Source organism: Lutjanus erythropterus, chromosome 15 (assembly GCF_056507025.1).
Source record: "Lutjanus erythropterus isolate fLutEry1 chromosome 15, fLutEry1.hap2, whole genome shotgun sequence".
Lineage (NCBI taxonomy): Eukaryota > Metazoa > Chordata > Actinopteri > Lutjaniformes > Lutjanidae > Lutjanus > Lutjanus erythropterus.
Genome location: NC_139331.1, coordinates 9,593,479 through 9,616,162, shown reverse-complemented (window position 1 = coordinate 9,616,162; position 22,684 = coordinate 9,593,479). Strand labels below are relative to the sequence as shown.

At 38.9% G+C, this 22,684-nt stretch overlaps 1 protein-coding gene across 2 annotated transcripts in view; it reads left to right on the top strand.

The window, feature by feature from the left end:
* Positions 1-2,726: 2,726 nt before the first annotated feature.
* Positions 2,727-22,684, top strand: part of kif26bb (kinesin family member 26Bb) — a 41,931-nt gene continuing 21,973 nt past the window's right edge. Inside the window, exons 1-7 of one of the 2 annotated variants that reach the window (XM_084737537.1) lie at positions 2,727-3,081; positions 3,287-3,643; positions 8,211-8,690; positions 12,729-12,853; positions 14,459-14,630; positions 20,600-20,809; positions 22,569-22,662. In XM_084737537.1, coding sequence (XP_084593663.1) covers positions 3,022-3,081; positions 3,287-3,643; positions 8,211-8,690; positions 12,729-12,853; positions 14,459-14,630; positions 20,600-20,809; positions 22,569-22,662 — 1,498 coding nt within the window. In that variant the 5' untranslated portion in view covers positions 2,727-3,021. The remainder of the gene's footprint in view (positions 3,082-3,286; positions 3,644-8,210; positions 8,691-12,728; positions 12,854-14,458; positions 14,631-20,599; positions 20,810-22,568; positions 22,663-22,684) is intronic. The other variant, XM_084737536.1, reaches the window with a different exon arrangement.

Sequence of the window (22,684 nt, the reverse complement as noted above, 5' to 3'; positions counted from 1 at the left end):
ACACCTAAAAGAGAGCACACAATGAAAGAGGAGAACAAAAAGTTACTAAAAAATGTACAATATAGAAGAACAATATTTATAAATGTTACTGGTATTTACACGGGTAGATAGTAGAAGGAGCTTTGCAGTTTTATGTGGGAGTGCAAAAGGTCTGACATTTAACATGCAAGTTTGCAGTATACAGGGATATTGCAATGTGCAAAATAGAGAATTACATGAATGTAATGTATAGGAGGGGTGGGGGCAGTGTCAGTGGGGGTCATGGGCAACATTTATGAGGGCGTTTGTGGAAGGAAACTGTTCTTATGGCGTGAGGTTTTGGTCCTGATGGATCGCAGCGTCCTGCCGGAGGAGTCACAAGGAGTTTGTGTCCTGGAGGCATACAGATCCTGCAGGGATGGCAGACTGTAGTCGATCACCTTCTCGGCAGAGCGAATGATACGCTGCAGTCTGCCCTCTCTGGCAATGGCAGCAGCGTACCAGATCTTGAGTAATGACCTGAAGTGGGAAAGGTGAGAGTTTTGAGTTTTGAAACAAACTGAAACTCTAACAGTCTCGATGGTCCTTTTCCTCTTAAGCCCCGAGGACATCCATGTTTCTGAAGTGGACAGTTTGAAGTGTGGACTCATCAGACAACAGCACACTTTTCCAATTTGCATCAGTCAGTCCATCTCAGATGAGCTCGGGCCCAGAGAAGTCTGCAGTGTCTCTGGATGATGTAGGGGTCAAAGGTCATGGTGGTTGGTTTTTGTGCCCCCCTCAAAGTCAGACTCAGGTAAGAGGGATTCACTTTATTCGCTTAATAGACCATTGTATAACTTTTAATTAAATTCCAGAATAAATGACTTTTTTTAACTGTTGCTATATTATATTATCTTATATTATATTAGTAATTTTTAATATTGAAAATGCTAATTAAACTTTTTGGTACTAGAAAACAAAAATCAATTTCTTTTTCAGTCCACTAGATGGAGTTTTTTCTCCAGGGAGGTCAGCAGAGGTCACAGTCAGTCGGTCTGTCTGCTTGAAAATCCTTTTTTTTTTTTCCTTTGGTGACATAATTTGCAGTGCAATACAGTTAAAAAAAAACATAATATATCATAATTTATGTTATCTGGTGATTCCCACCCTACTAATCTCCTTACAGCTTTACCAATAGGGACTGAAAGTCTGGATATCTCAGCTTCTGCTGCATTAATTGTGACCATTCTGTTTTAATCTGTCTCTTGAGAGTCCCCCAGCTTTATGGAAATGCAGTAATAAATTACAGGAGCAATCCTCTTATCTATTTTTTTTTTCTTTTACTGTTTCTGCTTTATGTTATAATTCTAAAATTGCTTGTACGCAGACTTACTACATGTCTGATATTCCCCAGTTTTGCATAGTTCAATAAACTTGTTTTAAAAAGCCTTCCTTGTGGTAATTTTACTCCATTTCCTCTTTTGACTTGGCTACTACAAAGGTGACCTTTATAGTGCTAACAGTAACATTATCAGAGAGCACATAGCGAACACAGTGACATTATATTATGATGTCAGTGTGTCAGAATGATCATCATGTACAATGTTCTACAGCAACATATTGCTGCCACACAATCAAGACACAATGTGGAAAGTTTATTGTTTTAACAAGATGTTTTTCACCTTATAACAGGATATTTTCATGTTATCACAACATACAAACTTGTCACATTATAAAACTTTTATTGTTAACACAATATAGCCCACTATTTATCCTGTTATAATGCAAGTGTTTTACATTATAACATGATAACCTATTCTTATGACATAAAATGTTTTCTGTCTTAGCATTACAACTTATTGTTATGATATAAAATATTTTGTTATAAAATGATCATTTATTGTTATGACAAAATGTTTTATATTATAACAGGATAATCCATAGGCAAATTTTATAACACAAAACAAAACTTTTCTTAATTTTCAAATGTCACGTTATGATGAAATAAGTTATCACATCATAACAAGAAACATTTCATGTTACTTTCATGAGGAAACAAAAAAAAATCATTTATAATGTCACATAACTGAAAGAACGTGTAGTAACAACACTGAAGCAGGAACATTACCACCAGCACCACAACACCAGCGACAATGTGGAGAAAAAAATACTACAGTTTTAACAAAATGGCTGCCATGTGTCATACCACATGCCTTCAGCCATATCAAAATCATTTCACTATTGAGATCAATGAATTTTTATGTTCAAATTTTCACCCTCGTGGCCATGAGGTGAAAAAAATTAAAAGCTTCAAATTCTAAAATAAATCATGTCATTTCAAACCAAAAAAGGAATAAATCTGACCGTCCACATGTCCTTGTCCACTGCACTTCCTCCAATGACCTCTTCATTCGTGAGGGTCAGTGAATTATTTCAACATAAAAGTGTTGTGTAGCAGTAATGACATTATTTTTGGGTGAATGACGTATTTGATATCATCAGTAAATAGAAAAGCTATGTATTTGCAACTCCATTGTTCTGTTCAGTGGATTTAATGTTAATGTTAATGTAAATGTGAATGAGATTTAATCCAGGCGATAAGACAGCTCTTTGTACTTGCCATTTGGAAATAAATTGCCTAAATTAAACATTGCTTTATCATTGCAAAGACAGTCTTTATGACTAAACTCAAAGACTGAAAAAATAAGTGATGGCACTTCCACAGAAGTGAATGCCATCATCAAAGTGAGCAACAGCCTGCTCCCCCTGTCTTCCTGAACACTTGCTCCCTGCCGCCACCCTGAGGAGGTTATAATAAATAGTCAGGAGTGAAATCATGAAGTGTTCTCCGGAGCGCTCACTCCTTCACCTCCTCTCCTCTCCTCCTCCTGTCATCAGTCCAGCTCTGAGATGCGCTCAGCCTCTCACTTTGTCAGATTTCAACTTTAAACCTACCATGAGTGACATATTTTCGCTTTATATCCATGGAGCTTCGACACAAACAAATAAAAGTGCAGCCTGCCTTTGTTCGGATGTCTTTTTAAATATTAACAAGTTGTCATGTCATCTCTGACTGGAAGAGGAGAGAGATTTCCTGCCTCGGTCACAGGAGCACTCTGGGTAAGTCTGATTTGTTCATTATAAGCAGGATTTATTCATATTTGTAAAACACTGCATGCTTTTTTTTAATAGAGTTTCACACAATAATCATATTGTTGCACTGAAAGAAAACAGTTGGGTGTGGTTACAGTTGCACGTCGATTGACATGTAATTTCCCTGTGCCAAAGCCCACATACATCCTTCTTCTAATGGTTTATGTCTCAGAGCTCAGAAGTGCAGCATCACTGTGAGCCCGCCGGCTTTTCTCACACTTTAACCGGGAAACAGCCCAGAGAGCGCCCTGCTCCGGAGGGTGCCAGAGGCGACCCGCATCGGAATATGTGCCAGAGAGCGGACGCTGTCCCGGGATACAAGTCCCTCCCCGGAGCCGTGGGGGACCGCATCAGGAGCACCATGTTCCCCGGCAGTGGGACTTTATGCAGAGGCACCTTGTCGGCGTTGAACACCGGCTCCTGGAGGACCGAGCGGAAAGTTGCGTGTTGTGAGAAGTGCTCGGCGACCCTTGTTGCTCTGAAGAAACAAGCTCTGAGCCTGGCTGTGCACCATCACTTCTCCTGCAAGGTCAGTAAAACAGTAGACAAAAATATAGGCTGATGATTCAACACCTTCTCAGCAGGTGGTGGTACGGGGTAATAGTTGATAGATAATAAAAAAATATGTTATCACTGCTGGAATATTCTTTATGCAACTAATAATAACGTATAAGGATTTATTTAATTACCCCAAATCAATGTAATCATAAAGTTGTATTGCCGATTATAATCGCCAGTGCACTAGATAAAAAAACAAAAAAACAAAAACAAATCAGCAGCAATTTTGGTCGATTAAGGAGTGAAATACTTTTTTGATTCCGGCATCTTAAATGTGATCGTCTGTTTTTTATTGTCTGTGAATTAGAGCTTGACCGATGTTGGATTCCTGGAGCTGATACCGATATTAGGGATTCAATATTAATGTATGGGGTTGATATATTTCACTGCTCAAATTAGAAGTAATCAGAGGCAACTATGGTAAAGATAAGGCAGTGATGTGCTTTTTTTTTTTTTTTTTTTTTTTTTTTTTTTTTTTAAAGGAGAATAACCAGAACTTACTGATACCAGCAGTATAACAGTGAATATCTGTTGTGTTCTTTATAGCCTATCAGCAAACAATATGAATTAGAGCCTGACTGATACTGGATTTTTGGGGCCAATGCTGATATCAGTGAATTTAAAAAAAATCAAATATGAACACATATATGTAATAAAATGTTCTGTAATTTCTGTTCATATAGGCACATATTAGACAACATATACACAGATACAGATAGCTATGATAGCTGTGATATCGGGCCAATAATTGGTGAGCTGATATATGTGTGGCTCTATGAATATCTGAAAGGACTCGTCGATTAATTGAGAAAAAAGTAGAGCCTTACCAATATTAGTGGCCTGATATTGGCCCATCATAGTTATATCGGTCTGTATTGATATCGGCATATATGTTGTCTGATATGCACATACATGAAGACTTTATTTAACAGAACACACTGCAGATTTTTTTTCAGTGTCCGGAATCCAACGATAAAGTTTATTTTTAGTTGTCTTTATTATTTATATATTCATTTTATTCACCATTTCATTACACATCTTGAGATGCGGGCAAGTTCTGTTCATGACCACATGTGAGAAGAAATGTTCAACAAAATGTACAATATCAATACCGGAATTGTTTTTACTCCATAAAAAAAATAGAAAAATGCGAACATAATCATGAGCCTCAACCCTGATATGAAATGATGTCACACATGTAGACATTTTTGATACATTTTCTGCCTGTATGTGTGGATGTTTAGTGTCTTAATGTTGGTGTGGGCTCATCAGTCTTTACAGTGCTGCCTCTGGGAGCGACGCACACCATCCATCTGTACATTTGTCACCACTAACATCCATCAAACACACTCCGATCGACAGAGTAAACCGGTGCCATTCTTGCGCGAGTGGTTTCAAATGGGCATGAATATTTCATCTCCGACATCCATGTGTCATCCTCATGGTCCTCTCCATTGAGGGAAGACTATTTATTTTTGTCCTCCTAAGTGGGATGGGGCCCAGCTAGCGTCATGTTTTTAGAGGGAGACCACAGATCGGAGCAGTGCACAGAACGGGGTGAGCCGGGCAGAGATGATGGTATCTTGTGGCCACAGACATGGTCAGAAGAAATCTGATAAGCCGGCTAGCTCCTCGCAGGTTTATTGATCGGGGCATGATTTCTCAAAAGCATCATGGCTCTGTAACGTCATCTTTTGAGATGGATTTGCAATCTGGCTAAGATGGAAAGTCCAGTCGCCCATCTGGCAACCACAGCACATCTCCTCCTCTTTATATCTGCCATCATTTCTATTTGACAAAAATCAAGACACCCAAACCTGAAACTGGAATTTTCAGGTTGTAGAATTTGTTCATTTTGACCATTTTTAAGCTAAATAAAAAGAATATCATGTTATTTTATGCAAGACATAAGTCTAGTCCCTAATGTTTCAGCACTTTTATAGTTTTAATGACTTTGTTTATTGAGACATCCTGCAGCACTCTACTGGGGGAATATGGGTCACTTGCGATGTGCTGGCAGCTTTTTTCAGGACGGATGGGACAGAGGAGCAAGTGAGCGTGTTGGATGCTGTAGGTGTCAAGGGCAGACCAAACACAGGATGTGACACAAGAGTCTCTGTCAGGATGAAAAGCAAAATGACAGTTTGATGTTCATTTTGTAAGATTTGACAGCCTGGGTCCATGCTGGGAACACACATGTCAAAAAACCTTTTTGAAGTGGAGCGATTTAAACTTGTTCAAACGTCATGCTGTCAGGATTTTCTAAATTAAATATGATTATCAGTCCCATCCAGAAAACAACAATCTCATTAAATTATCCTGACAGAATTCGGCAAAATGATAAAACTGAATGCCCAGCACTCATTCACAGACAACAACATAGCTTTGTTCTTTTATTTATATGATTTTATAGCATTACTTTACCGCCTGTGTTGATGCCAGTGGGACCAATATTTTATTCTTCTCCTCTGCAGGGAAGAATGAAAATAAAATATTAATTGAACCATTGATACATGGTAACATGTTGTTCTCAATGAACTGATGGTTAACAATAGAGATTCGTGACACTTATAAAGGAGTGTAGTGTGTAGGATTTAGTGGCATCTAGTGGCGAGCTTGCAGATTGCAAAATAGCTAGTCTCACCCTCCCCTTCCAGGTATGTAGGAAGGCTGTGAAATTCACACAAAACGCAAAAGGCTGTATGAAGAGTCAGTGTTTGGTTTTTCTGTTTTGGGCTACTGTAGAAAAGTGGTGGTTCAAAATGAGGTCTCCGTGGAAAAGGAAAACTAAAGTTAAAGGTAAAAAATTAATCAATCAATATATCAGCCGATATTGATTATATAATCCAAAATGACAATTAGGGCACTGAAATAGAAACATTCACTGGTATATTTAATTATTATAAATTAAAAGTAGAATCCAACTGATATATTAGTTGACAGATATTATCATCCAGATATTGGCCTATAACAGCTATATTGATCTAAATCAATATCGGCACATGTGTTGTCTGATATGCACCTACATGAAAACTTTTTTTTTTAGAACAGTGCAGATTGTCTTTATTTGTTAGCTTTGTATACAACATTCTGTGTGCATTGAATCCTTTTTCTTAATTCAGGTTTAATATCTAAATATATTTTGCTCTATTCTTGTTTTTTTTTTTTTTACTTATAATTATTAAACATACAAGTGAAAGTTTACTATTTCAGTTCCCTGATTTTGGCTAATAAAGTTTATTGTTGCACTGTAAAATATCTCGGCTCCACTATATATCTTTGTCATAAGTGTTAACTACTTTTGAAGGATCATTGCAAGAAATGTGTTTATGCATATATTCTTTATTCAGTGTATTATATTCTATATAAAAAATATCAGCTGATATATCAATATTAATTTCAGTATTGCATTGGCCCTAAAATGTCACAGATAGAACAAATTGGATCAATATTGGGCTGATAATATCAGCCAACCATCTGGCTCTAGTATGGCGCCTTTGTAAGGTGACAAAAACAATGATTCTTATTTTTATTTGATTATTCACTAATGAAAACATTCTTATGACTATTATATTCCATTTATGCCACATTCTGCCAATAAATCCCTGTAAATCTTCCACAGTGGAGCTTTAAAAATGCAGCAAGTATTTTTATTTTATTTATTTATTTTTTTGCTTACTGCACTTTTAATGATAACAGGGGTAATATTAATCAATACTCCTGACTTCATGATTGCTTTGCTAAGTGCTAAGATTGCTTTCAGTGCCTTCCCACGACTCAGTCTGCATATGCTCATTCATGTAATTCTCAAGCCACAAATCAAACAAATCGATGTTATTATGTCTCTCTAGAAGCACATGCTGAATCTCTGGCCTTATTAACCCAGTTTCTTTTGTAAAAATACACTAAAAATAATAACTATAAAAAACAATTAAAAAAATTTTGTTGACCAAATTTGAAAAGACAAGTTGAGGTATTTTGTAATGATTCAAAACAAATTAACTCCTCCCAGTAAAAAAAACAACAACTTGATATTAATTCAATTTTACATGAGAAGACATGTTTGAGAAGCTCAAGATATTAAGTTGAATCGACAACTGTTGAGCCACACTGACGAACATTTATAATGTTGAACATTTATTATATTTTCTGATTTAATTAACTAATTCAATACTAATCTCATCTCAAAGTGTATTAGCAACACATAACAGGTTTTCATCATATGTTTTCTTCAAAGTGTAAGAAAGAAGGGTCTCGGGATAACTCACACAATGCATGCTGGGAAGTCTGTTGATATGCTGATCATTCTTTAGAAACTTAATTTACTGAACTGATTGAACTCATCATTTCAAGTCAAATACTTCTACTATTGAAAATAAAAACTAGAATTTTTACGTTTGATTAACTTAAATGAATAAAACATATATTTTACATTAAGTTAATGACAAAAGATTAGTTTGATTCCACTAAATTCCTGTTTGATTTTTTTGTAGCACAGAGTTTATCTCAATTACTACTGCTTCTTTGTAATTTTGCAGGACTCTAGCGACCTGTCTGCATTTCTTCATGACAACCTTCGCGTCCATAGTCGGTCTACCATGGAGTCCAGGGACAGAGAGAGGGATCAGGGCGAGTGTGGAGCCTGCGGTGTGAACCTGAACCAGCTCAAACAAGAGGCCATCCACTTGGCTCTGAGCAGGGGTCAGTCATTAGCTAAGCCCCCCTTTGAACCCAGCTTTAGCACCGGGACACTGCTGGGACAAAGTGGGACAAGGCATGGAGACAGAGCTCCAAGGGAAGCTGCCACGGCTGTGCATCAATCGCGCAGCCGCACCCACAGCCCTCACGGCAGCCCGAGAAGCCCGAGGACGCCTCAGAGGACGCCTCAAACCCTCAGACGGAGGGGGCCCAAGCTCCCCAACTCGGACATGGACCGTTGGGTGGAGGAGCAGCAGCAGCTGGTTGCTTCTAAATCTGCATCCAGCACTGATGGTGTCACCACCTACCCTCGCCATCAGGTACCCCTAAAAGCCTTCTCCTACCACTAAATCACACATATCACATTCCCTAGTGTGCATTCCTCCTTTAATGAGCTATCTGGGAGAAGTGTGTCTTTACGGGTGCACGTGTCAGCAAAGTCAGTGATTCATGACGGCTAATCAGAGCCTATTTAGATCCCATGGCTGAGGATGTTGTTAAAAGTACTTTTGCTAATGGAATGGAATTGGGTCATGATTTATCCCTGTCATAAAAGCCAGCCAGTCAAAAAGCACTTGTGATCAATAGGTGGATGGTCATATTTAACAGGGGGCGGATGGTGGAATATATGCATTACTGTGATGGAAGTCCGCCCTCCCCCAAGTCCAAAATGAAAAAGGTTATAAACCTGTACAAGGTGAGTGTTTTAGATGTTTTATATTATATTGTTGATTCAACTTGTGTTTCACTCCAGTCCATATGGCAAAAGTCCTTCCTTTGGCATAACACATGTAGATATCATGTACCCTGACTAAAAATGTTCATACCCATAATAACTGGCTGTTCACTAAGCCCCTCCCAGGAAGAGCTATTACTCAATTATTGCTTAGTAACCGTAACTACGTGGATAACGGACCTCCTTCACAGCAGCCATTTTGACATGAAATAGTAGGATAAACACAGGTTTTACCAATGATAGTAATTAAAACTATAAATGCTAGAATTGTGTTCTAGATTTTATAAAATTGTGTACATGCATTGTCCGAAATGATTCCAACAATGTTCAAATGCAGAGAAACACATAATTAATTAATTAATTTAATTCTAGCTAGTTGCTAGTGGCTTCATCTTTCAGGAAAACACAGGATAATGTTGGGACTCTGTGAAACATAATATATGTCATCAAACTATGTCTTTTGTTATTGTTTTAATGGGAGAGAGAACCTATGGCGAGAGAATTTCTTTATTATGCATTTCATTAGTATCAGTAACACCTGTGTTTACCCTACTATTTCATATCAATATGACTGCTGTGAGAAAGGTACGAGGCGTTCACAGTGCTGTAGTGAGACTAACACTCAATAGCATATGGTTGAAGGGTAGTGGTTTTGGCTGTTTTTTTTTCCCAAAACACAAGAATTTCAGTGTGATGAAACTGTAAATGTGCTCTAATGTAAGTTGAAAACATTACCGGGTCCAGCTAGCTTATTATGCAAAGAAATAACCAAAACTAGTGTTACTTTCAAAGACAAGACGAATTTAATACTATAATATTTTGTGGGTTACAGGATATGTTTAAAAAAAATCTGGATTTATAAAGCACATCCACTGTGAGAGCCAGTCCTGAACGCTATCAGAGTTTAGGCTAATGTTAGCGGCTACATACATCCTAAGACAAACTGTTTTTCTTGATAGCATCACAAAAACATATCAGTTAATGTTAGTCCCCGTTTGAAAGGGGTTTCCTCTGGTAAAATAAAAAACATACTCTTTGAAAATCTGGAAATTCAAACTATAAGCACTGGAAAACCCCTGTGTTGCTTATAAGCCATGTAAGCAGCCTAGATATGCAAGTACAGGGCTGTTTAATGTTTTTCATGCCCTGGATCACTTAGCTGATAGAGAGACAGAGCAGGGACCCCCTGCCACATATACTGTATTTAATATTTTTTGGGTCTTCTCTCATTTGCAGTTATCTGTAGCTGGTAAGTCCACAGTAATTTTAGCTATGTTAGCTGCATTAGCCTCAACCTTTCAGCGGTGGTTTCTGAGGTGGAGGGTCAGAGTCTCTTACTTGTGAAGTTACAAAACAATCCACTGAGCCTCACAGAGTGCTTGTACACTTGGGATAATGATAGAGCTAACTGTAGCTAACTTGTTAACCGTTATGAAGAGGTGCCAAGCTGCAGTTATTAGTAGGTTAGCTTACTTACATGATTGCACAAGTATTCAATATTGTGTAAATATTTTTTTGGGTAATAATATATTGATTGATGTGTACTGTGTACTATTCAGACATTGTTTAATAATAATTTCATTTAAATCAACTTAAAATAATAAATAAACAATAATTGGCAGCCCCCCGCAATAACTCTGAGGACCCCCTTGGGGTCATGGACCTCATATTGAAGACCTAATTGTGAGAATGAATGAGTTGACATTTTTTCTCATCATGCTTAATATAATATAACACTATATAATACTAGGACTAACTAGCTTTACACTGTAACACAAGTGTACACACACATTAAAGACCCCTTGAACAGGATTCTTGTTTTAAAAGGAGTTAGCTTGAAACATTGAGTCAGCTGAAGACCGCGGTGTCATCCAAGTCCTGGAGCTAGCATTAGCTTAATTAGCTAGCTGATAAAATCTGCTATCTGCAGCCTGCAAGATCGATTGTCGCAGGAGGAAATCAGCTTTTATCTACGTCTGTCTGAAATAGAGTACCTGTTGTTTCAAAAAACACTCATTTGTAGTGATAAACCTGCCACTGTTCATTATGTGCTGTGCAAGAATGTAAAGCTGGACAGGCACAGCAACAGTAGCTGAAAGGAGTTGTGCACAGCAAATGTTCAATTGGATTAAAAATAGTCTTGAGTAAACTATTTTAATTAAGTTGTTACTCTTAATCAACTGTTACTATGATCCCTGTTTTTTTAAATGACTCATGACTTGATTCATTGAGTCAGCTTAATGCTGCAGTGTCATCCAAGTCATGGAACTAGCATTATCTTAATTAGCTAGATAAAATCTGCAAAATCAATGGTTGCCAGCCTGGAGTGAATAGAGGGGCTTTTGTCTACTTCTTCCTGAAATCAAGGACCCATTGTTTAAAAAAATTACAAAAAAATTTAAATGTTAAATCTTCCACTCTTATTATTATGTGCATGGAAAGCTTGGCATAGCAAGAGTGAAGCGTGTGAGGCTCATCGAATGCTCAATTGTACTGCAATAGTCTTGAGAGCAATATTGTAATTAACTTATTACTTTTAATCGACTCATATAATCAAATTGATCAATAACAGTGAAACATCTTACTCAAAGACTATATGAGAAATTAGCCAAGCGGGTCCAGTACAAGAGCAGATCAATACAGGTTTTACTGTACGTGACTGAGGTGAAATAATGTGAGCAGAGCGAAAGTAAAGGATAAAGAGTGAAGAGAGTGGAGGGCGGAGGAGAAATGGATAGTAGAGGAAGAGAGAGGGAAATTAAGCATTTAAGATCGGAGGCTGGAGAAGAGACTGGGGAGAAAATGATGATTTAAAGAGATGGAGCGGAGGGCGGAAGAGGAGAGAACAAGAGAAATCGGAGCAGAGAGGAAGAAAAAGTGAAGATGAAAAAGGTTGTGACAGAAGATGTGAGTCAAGAAGAGGACATTAGGAGGGGCGGGGTAGTATATACATTATTACCTTTGGCTACATATATTGGCTTAGCCCTGTCATTATCCTCCTCCCAGTCTTCTTCCAAACCATCCACTGCTGCTGTCCTCCTATGGCACTAATTGGTAGTTTATGGTTGGACATTATTAGAAGAAAAAAAACTGAACTCGTCATTATCTTGGCCTAAAAAAAAGGCTGAGACATTGATGAGAGCACTGTAGTACAAAGATGTTGGCCTGCGGCGAGGCTCGCTGACTTCATGCGAATGCTGAATAGGTCATGCTTCAGTGCGGTTATGAATGAATGTAAAACACACACCTTGGAGCTACAGCTGTGTAAAAGTGTTGGAGTTGCTTTACATAAAGTTGTCCGACTTAGAGTTGTGTGTGTGTGTGTGTCAGAGGCAGTGACCGTGCATTTACTGCACTTCCTCCACCCTGAGTCATGTTTTAAACTCAGACAGCCGTCACTACAGCAGTCACAAACTATTCCTCACACTCCACACGGTGCCGTAACATAGCTAATGGAGTAGACTTAACCCGCTGTTCTCTCAGCCTACATGCCCTACTTAGCCAGACGCACCCCACACGTGTCCCGAGAGTAATTCCCGTGATAATAGCCCCTTTTGGAGTGGGTGCAGCAGGAGCGCAATTATAGATTTGGATTTTTATAATGAGCTCTCTCCCCTCGCAGGCTGCAGATGATGCCACTGCACAGGGCTGTGGTGGCGCCGGGATCGTGCAGACCAGCTCCAAGATCCCTCACATATCCAGAGTGGTGACCATCGCCAACACTGCTGCTATGTCTCTTTTAGCCAGGTAAATAATCTATATCTATACTCAGCAAAAATATTAATGCAATTTTTATTCATGAGTTGCAGTAAAAGACAGGCGTGGCAGCGGGTAAAATGAAAATAAATTGATTCTTTAAGCATTACTGTGTGGTAACATGTTCTTTCCTATGAATTGGCGGTCAACAACAGAGGTTCATGACACTTTTATTGTACTTAAAAGGTGCGCAAGTAATTTTTTTGCTTACTACATAACAAGGTTTTATAATCAATACTACTGACCCCATGATTACTTTGCTAAGTGCTAAGATTGCTTTTAGTGCCTTCCTATGACTCAGTTTCCATATGCTCAGTGATCATTCATGTAATTCTCAAGCCAGGAATCAAACAAAGGAAATTGCACAGGTGTGCAATGGAACTTTAACAGGCCCTGAAATGTTGAACCCGAAAAAGTCCAAGCCTGACAAAATTCTGTTTGAACCCGACCCGAACCCATCCCTCATCAGCATATTTCAGCACGAACCTGATTACAGCCCAACATTTTTCTTAACAAGATTCTCTCTATTTACCAAACAGTGGGAGCTGGCAGTGATGGGGGGCATTTGAATTGGCAGAGACAACCTTGGTGAGAAAAAATAAAAAATAAAAAATAATAAAAGATGAAAATAATGCAGCCCAAACCTGATGTAAGCCCATGAAATATGTGAGAAATATGGCCTGAAATGGGCCAAACCTGTAATGACCCGTCGGGTTGCTTCGGGTCCTGTCGGGTCACGTCGGGTCACGTCGGGTACGGGCACAGATGTCAAGCTCTAGTATGCAAAAGACATTCATTATGCACTGGACTGTGACTGTTTCACAAAGGGATACAGAAATCACAAATTGTCCCAGTGAGGCAAAATCATGACCTGCCCTACTCTGCCTCTGATTGGCTTACACTGATATTCTTACCCCAACCTTAGACAATCACTCTTCTTTCCTAAACCTAACTAAATCAACAAATGAAGGTGGCCTGGTAGCTCAGTTGGTTGAATGTTTGCCTCATGTACTGAGGCTGTGAGTTCTCCACAGCAGCTGTGGGTTTGACTCCTGCCTGCAGCCCTTTGCTGCATGTCATTCTTTCACTCGTTCTAACCTTTTCCTGTTACATCTTTGGCTATCGCATAAATAAAGGCATAAAAGCGTTTGCAGTTTCGCATGCTGAGATTCAAGACAAAACATTTGAAAGTATGGAAGTACAGATAAGAGTTGAATGAAGTCCTCTGTTGGTATCAGTATCACTTTAGGAGCACAAGTAGAAATACTGGTATTATAAGTTTTGAAGTTAGTAATGTTATTTGGAATTATGCTCACTAAAACACAAATTTCTGCATAATGTTCATACAGATTACATCCAACACAAAAGTGTTACAATTATGACAAGAGACAGCAGTTAGCCTACTAGCTTAATTACATCTTTTCAACTCATGAAAAATTGGAGCAAAAACACTTTTGTTGTCTTTATATTTTTGTTGAATGTATATTAAAACAGAAACTGTTGTGTGTTAATTTGAGATTTATCTGCTACATGTCTGTGCTGGTTACACCATGAGCTTTAGTGGTAATGACATGCCACCTCCCTTCTTCCCTGTAGGGCTGCCGAGAAGCTCAATCTGATGTCGAGGAAAAAGGGCCAGGCCTCTGATCCGGCTCCCACTCATCTCTCCACCTGTTTCAGAGAGCTGATCCAGAAAAACCCACCGCCCGTCCCCTCCTGCCTGCTCCAAGCTGCCACCAGAACCAAAGACTCGCCCAGTGTTGGCAAGGTAAACCACAGGGCTTCAGATTCCACTGGATTTACAGTAGAAGCAGATTTTCCTGTTTTTGCTGCAATGTGGGAATGGCTGCAGCAATTGGATGTTATTAATAATAGAACTAAATTTACACCCTCACAAAATACTAATTGATCAAAGTTGGGGAGTCCAAATATATGCCAGTATTACAGTGCAATATTTGCAATATTTTAAATTTTGGTTGCCATATACTGATTTACACATTTACTTCATACACAGTGTAAAGTTACAGAGAGGCAAAGTCTCACACCTTCTGGTGGACCACCATGGGACCTTATTTTGGAAAAAAATATGTAAGGTAGTTAACGCTGGAGACAAATTATTTTCTTATCCTGTTTGAATTGAGCCATGATTTACACATATGGTGTTTGTTTATTTCAAAGACAATTCTGCAAGTCAAGAAAGTCACAGTTTGCTGTAAAACTGTTAAAGTATAAGACTGTGAAAATATGTAATTAGAAAGACTACATACCCAAAAGTTGTATAAGTGATGTCATTCATTTAACACTCACTGAAACCCTGTAGAGCTGTTCCAGAATTGTAGCTCTTATGGAACCAAGTAACTCTCTTTTTGCCTGGCTGCATCTCTGAACATGGCCAGACGCGCAGTGATTCTCATCTCATAATTCATTTTTTTCCTGGAGGAACAAGATGAAGTGAGCCAAGGTGACGGCCATATTGGTGTTTGTGACATATATTGTGTGAGACGAGTGTGATAGTTTACTGAGCAGTCTCACACATATCTACATGGTACTACAAACCTACATTAAACCATTTTCTCATTTGCAAAATTATGCTTTAAATCGACAAACATAATATGGCATAATTGGGATAAAAAATTATATGCGTCTTGCTGTTGATTACTGTACATAGTTTTTCCAAAAGAAGGTCTGACTGGGAACACCGGAAGGTGTTGGCAAATATTACATCCTTAAGGGAACAGTTGGTTGACATTTTGTTAATTATACATATTTATTTTCTTGTTGAGATCATGTCTCTATGGTAATTATGAAGCTATAGCTGTAACCAGTTAGCTTAACTTAGCATAAAAACTGCAAGGGAAGCAGCACCTAATTACCCATAAAACCACAAGTTGTGCCTTTAAATTTCAGTTTGTGTGGGTTAAACAAATGAAATATTATTTGTAAAAACTAAAGGTGTTGGTAAGTTGGAGTTCTTTTGAACTGCCAGTCGTCGTGCTAAGCTAATCACCTTCTGTGGCCCATCTGCCTAGCTTCATATTTAGCATACAGGCATGAGCATGGTATCAAACTTGTCCACTAACTCTCTGCAAGAAAGCAAATAAGCGCATTTCCCAAATTGTCAAATTATTCCTTTTCATGTTAGTTTCAGACATTTGCGAGGGGTTACAACAAAAGATAGTTTGGTTTCATTAATAAATTATGATGTATTATCATAGTTATGTTCCAAAAGACACCTCATTCATTTATCTGCCATCTTTGATAGCAGCGCAAGCGGTAGCCTTCATCCATTAGCTGCACTTATGAAGATCAGTGCATCTTGGGTTCACAGTTCACCACATGTGAACTCTTGACTCTGTGCGGCTCTTTGCAGCTCATCTCATACATCAACGCAGTCCACCGTCCTCGCCCACAACCACCACCTTGGAAGTGTTTTTACCACCCTTGTTGTGGAGTAAAGAGATCACAGTCAATTTGGAGGAGATCCTATATCACCCCTTCTTTATGATACACTGTAATGTGGTGCTAATGTCTCCATCTTGTTCCTTTCCTCCCCTCCACCCGCCTCCTCTGGGAGAAACTGGGCAGATCAATATGGCTGCCTGCCCTCCCCTTGTCTCAGATAGATGGACTCTTGGGTTCGGTCTAGAGTTACAGATAAGGGCTCAGATAGACCCACGCTGCCAGCCACACCTGCCCAAGCACTCAGCTCTGTGTGCCTCTGCGTGCCACATTAAGAATGTGTGTGAGAACAGAGGAGGATTTTCTCCACTTTTAAATGGACCTCTTGAATAATTTAACCCTCATAAATAGAGTTTGACACATGTTCAATAGGGTTAGGGAGCCACTTCTTGCATAAGGTACTAAAATTATGAGGAGAGCAGAAGGAAAAAAAATCCTTTACAGTCACTGGGAACTGATCATGTGGCAGATGCTTCCAGGTTTTCAGATTGTCAATGATGTCATTGTGGTGTAATGCAGTCCTGGACGATCTCAAGAAAACCATAATCGACTGGGCGTCACGGTGTGCATGGCTTCTTGCAATCTTGCAGACCTGAATCCTGATTAAGAATAATTTTATAACTGGTTTATAAGCCTTAATAGAGCTTATTGTCTTTTGTGAGGTAAATGTTTCCTTGGCTTCCTGCAGACTAAGACCTATAAGCCTTGTTGAATGCTGTCAGAGTCAGGACCTAACTTAATTTAAGACCTTAAAGCCTCTAAATCCTAAGGCTTCCTGCAGAGAACTGCATTAAGGAATTAATGTCATGACATGTGGAAATATAGCAGGAGGCATGCATAGCCATGCAGCTGTAAGAGCATGTTTCTGAACTAAGTGAATCAACTGTCTGTCTACTGCAGCCAGGAAAACCTTAATGTTAAAGAACATGTTGGTCACTAGTGTACACTCAACAGGAATATAGGTAACAATTGTTTTTGCTCCAATTTTTCATGAGCTGAAGTAAAAACCTTAACTTTTTTTTCTGCACAAGCAAACTATTTCTCTCAAATTTCTGTTATCTTTTAATACATTTGTGAACAAAATTTGTGTTAGTGAGCAAGATAATCCATCCGTCTGAGAGGTGTGGTATACAGATGCTGATTAAACAGGATGATTATTGCACAGGTGTGCCTTGGACTGGTCACAATAAAAGCCCACTCTAAAATGTGCAGTTTTATTTTGAAGACAAACATTAATTAGGCACTGAACTGAACAATTTCAACTAAGGGCAGGGCATAATGTTTGTGCACGGCAGGCAAGTGAGGGAGGCAGCGCAAGCAGCAGACTGAGAGACAGTGCTGCTCATAGTGGAGCAGAAATTTAAACTTAGTAGTAATCTGTCAGTCTGGCAGTAAATGTACAGTTCAGGTTACAGTGTGTCACTTAATAAATGCTGCAGCTCCTCAAGACCAAGTCAAGTATTGTTTGTTATTTCACCACTGCTGGAAAAATTAAGGTGGTTAGCCATGAAGCAAGGTTACCAGTAAAGGCTAACATTAAGCTAATGCTAACCCTATTGCTAGCATTGTACCTTTACAACATTGGCTCTGGTGGAATCGTATCCCTTTCAGAGGAGACGTTGGTGGTGGTTGGTTTTTGGAGACGTTGTAGAATAAGGACAGAAATAAATAAATGACAGAAATGAACTCAACCCCGTGTTAGACATCACATGACCACCATATTGCAGTAATGCGGTTAACATCGCAACCCTAACACTAACCCTGACCCTGACCAATCAATCCTCATGCCTAAATGTAACCAACCCAACCAAGGCAATGAGCACTAGCCAATCAGAGTCAGAGTAGGGTTGGTTATGACTTTGCCCTCCTGGGAGTTGGCATTTGTAGCTTTTCTGTAGCCTTTTACTGTGATCAGCCCGATGCACATCAGTGCAATAATGCTGCTGTTTAATCGGCGTCTTTTTATGTCACACCTGTTTGAGAGAAATTAACCTTTGAAAGAGGAAGTTTTAGATTTTTTTTAATTCAACTCAGAAACAAAAGTGTTGCATTTATGTCTTTGTTGAGTGTATTTATACAATCAGTTGATTATATGAAGCCAAACCACATATTACCACATGTTAAATAGTACAAACTTGCCTCAGTGAATCGAACACTTACAACAGCAGAAGTACACCATCTTTCAGTCACCACCCCAATCCTCAAACATAGTCCTTTTTGACATATACTACTTTGTTCTGCCAAGGTTTCCCTTTTCCAACTGAGGTTTCTCGCAACCCACGCTGCATAAAATAGCAACTTAGCCTCCCATAGCTGAGCAGCAGGGGCTCAGAGCTGAAGCCTGACTCTTACTCCCTTCTCTTACAGCTACATTTGATGTCAGGCTCCTGAGTTAAAAAACCCTGCATAGTAAACATGAATCAAACATGAATCAAACCTCTTTTCAAAAGCAATGTATTTTTAGATGTGAAAAAAAGCACCACAAGTGACAACATATCAATTTTAAGATTTTGTAGCATGCATGCGGTCTGTGTATATATTTTAGAGTTTTCTGACTGAAAAAAAAGAGGAAATTTGAGAAAACTTGAAAAAATAAAGCAACCAGCAGCAAAGCCTTTGGGGTTTTTTTCAGCTGAGGGCTCATTTGTTGTGCCAGCTTAGGTAAAGAAGTTCACTCAAAGTGCTATGCGTTAAAGTTTGTCAAATTTTATGTAACTATTCAGATCTCCTAGTGTTCACATTACTATGCATATCTGCTCTTCTGTACTGAACTTCACTCAAAATGCTATGTAGTTTGTCACCAAGTAATGTGTATTAGTTCGCCAAATGTAATAATTTAGGTTTTCTTAAGCACATGAGTAGATATGAATAGCAATGTTGAGTTTTGCAAACTTAAGATAGCACTTTGAGTGAACTTCTGAACTTAAGTTGACACAAAAAAATAGTCCTGTGTTGAGCAAACTTTCTTAACTGTTTTTATTTTTACAGTGTACAGAGTTCTCAAATCCCTGGGTGCATCGACTGAAACCCTGAATTCAATATGAAGATATTTTTGAACCTTACTGTTTTGAAACTCATAATTTTTTCATCAGTTTCCGTTTGCTGCTGGTATTTAGTTTCAAAAGTTACATGGCGCTCACATTCCAAGCTGAAGATCACAGGCTTCTTCTGAAATCACTTACATACATGTTGCTCTGTAAAAGCAGAGCACCTACTCACCCCTTGCCTTAAATAAATAATGGAATCTTCTTCTCTGTCCCAGAGTAGTTTAGGATGTTTAGCCCTTTCCTGTATATATACATACAGTATCTATACAGTATGTATACAAAGGTAAGTGCTGGCCATTTTCCTCACACCAACCCTTGTAAAAGGCATTTGATCTCTCAGTCTGTAGCTGCCATGGTACCATGGTAGCTGCTCACTATTGACATTGGGAGAAGTTCGACTTGAGAGCTTTCTGTCAGACAGGCTCTGGCAGAAAGGCTTTAGGAATTCAGCTAATGAAGTATAAAGAGCAACAAAGTCCTTGAAGGGAGCAGATTTTGATGGTGTGGTGAATGGGTCAGACACAGGACCATAGTTTGTGTGCTGTGTGAAGCACTTTTAGACATAGTCGACTCATTGTTTTCAATGTTTCTTCTATTTTTCAGTTTTCGTCACAGTTTGGCTGTGTTAATGCACCAAAACTACTTGGTCATGTTAAGGAAAAGATCATGATTTGGGTTAGAAGAGACCCCTCTGGCTAGCCACTTACCTAGCTTACCTAGCACAACTGTAGTATGCTAGTAGCGGGACAGTAAGACTGGACAGTGTCAGCATGTGTGTTTTTTACCATAATATATACCATAACTTAGAACACCCCAATGACCAAAACTATATTTTCTAACTTATCTAACTTATCGACTGCAACCATGCAAACAATTTCTGTTTTATTTGTCCAGATTTTGAGATGTCTGTCTCTCTGTCACCTCTCAGTTACAATTGAGGTAATTGGAATTTTGTGTGTGGTGTTTCCAGCATCAAATATTTACACTTAAACAAGACTAAGAGTCATGGCTATGGATATTACAGTCATGAAAGTGTGTACAAAATTTCGTGGCAGTCCATCTCACAGTTGTTGAGATATTTATGGGCTAGACTGGACCAAAGTGGTAGAATTATTTTTGCCATTCCTAGAGCCATGTATGTGTACCCCATCATATTTTAAATTTCAGTGCGTACTCAACACTTCATATCATATGTAATTTTCAACATGCTTCCATCTCTTTTGGTGTGCAGGTCAAAGTCGTGCTGAGGGTGAGTCCGACACTCTCAGGGGGCCAAGGCCAACCACCTGTTCTCCAGATTGACCCATCCAAGAAAAGAGTCACCATAATGGAACCAATCAGCAGAAGCCAAATACACGCTTCGATGACACTGGACAGGGATGGCAAAAATCTTCTGAAGACCTTCAGCGTTGACGCTGCCTATCCTCAAGATTCAAGCCAGGTTTGGTTCTTTATCCTGGTTACACTGGGAATGGTTGCAACAAGGGATGGTTACAACAAACCTTATTCCTTCAGTCAGACACATGGTAGAGTGATGATATTCATACTGTACATACTTAGTTAGATTTCCTCCTGACCAGGAAGACTGCAGGCATATTCAACATGTGTCCTGCATTTATTGAAAAAAAAAACTGGAGGTATGAAAGGAATTCTTTTTGGTGAGCTGCTTTTTGTCATACTCTTCTGACCTTTTGTGTGAATTAATTGAAACTTACTGAGTTTGAGTAGGTGACAAGCATATGTGTAGGTCAATGTGTTTAGCTAGCATATGATGGTCTGTCCTGACTATTAGGACAACAGTGTGTTTCAACTGTCCCCAACCTAAAATAAGCTGAACTAAACTGAGCTAAGCCATATCAAAACAAACCACGCAGCTGTATTTTTACATAAAGAAGACAACACAGTTACATAAAACAATATAAATTAGTCATTGAATGGTGCGCAAAGGGATAGTTCACCCAAATACAAATGTAAATATTTTAAAAATGTTTGTTGTATTGCAATTTTTTCAATTCTTCCTGTCTCTCGCTTTACAGAGAGACTGAATAGCATCTGTAACATCTGCACATTGACTCACGCTAGACTTATGTTTTACACATAAACAAACAAAACTCAATACCTATTACTATACTAACACAAAGTTGTTGCAGGAATGTAGTTGCAACATAACTTTTGCAGCATTTGACATTGTAGCAACCTACCAAGTTAAATTCCAGAGTGTCATCGCCAGCATGTTATTTTATACATCACCGGTGTGTTTATGTTACTATGATATTGTTTTAAAACATTGCATATTTTTAAAATTTGTTGCTTTTTGAGACAAAAAGCAAAAGTTTGTGAAACTAAATGTATCTTTAATATGTTGCAATTGTCTCGTGATCATTTTGCAACTGTCCCCAGAAGTTGCAACATTTGACATCTTCATTTCAAATAAATATTGTGAACGATATGTCACATGGGACCATTGTTAAATGGTATGGGTAACTAACAGACAAATGTAAGTTTAATATACAAAGATTTGGTTGTTCAGATTGTCTCTGAGGGCTCTTTTTCACCAAATATGCTCTGGTTCTTGAACCGGTTCTATTCAAGCTTCTTGGAACTTTGGTGCTATCTTTTGAACCAGCCTGCATTTCTACTAGTGTTGAGTGGAACCGGTGGAATCAAGCGTTCATCAACAGAAGACATTGCACGATGCAGAACAACTTACAACCTGTTGACACGCCCACTTTGGTGGAATTAGGTGCTTTAGCTGGAACAGGGCTGGTTCCATGTTGGTGGAAAAGGGCCAACCCACTTATGGTTTCCAGTGTATCTCTTTGTGCATCTTATTACTGATCTGTTTTGGTGGATTTGTTATATATTGACAGATACTTTAATAGTGTGACATTAATCTGACGCGTTCTGAGTTTTCAGTGCATATTTTCCACATATCTTCCTGCATAGTTACACACCATGGTTGGCTTGCTCTCTCTGTCTGATGACCTGAAAACTGATAGAGCCTGGATAGCCACCACAATTACACAGTCCATCAATTATATTCAACCTTCTCCGAGCTCTGCTTACAGTATCTGAGCCCAAGGGGATCTGCAGAATCAGTATGCAGCATCCCTCCTCTGCCTCACTTCTTTCATTTCATTGGACGTACTTCTTTCGGATGAATCATAAGATGCTCGCTGTCCTTTGTTCTCCCTGTCCAGGCCGAGGTGTGTGCAGGCGTCTTGGCTGATGTCATCCGCTGCGTGCTCAGCGGCAGCGACGGATGCGTTCTGGGTTTGGGATGTGCTGATGTGGGTGAGTAATCGGTCACTGTGAG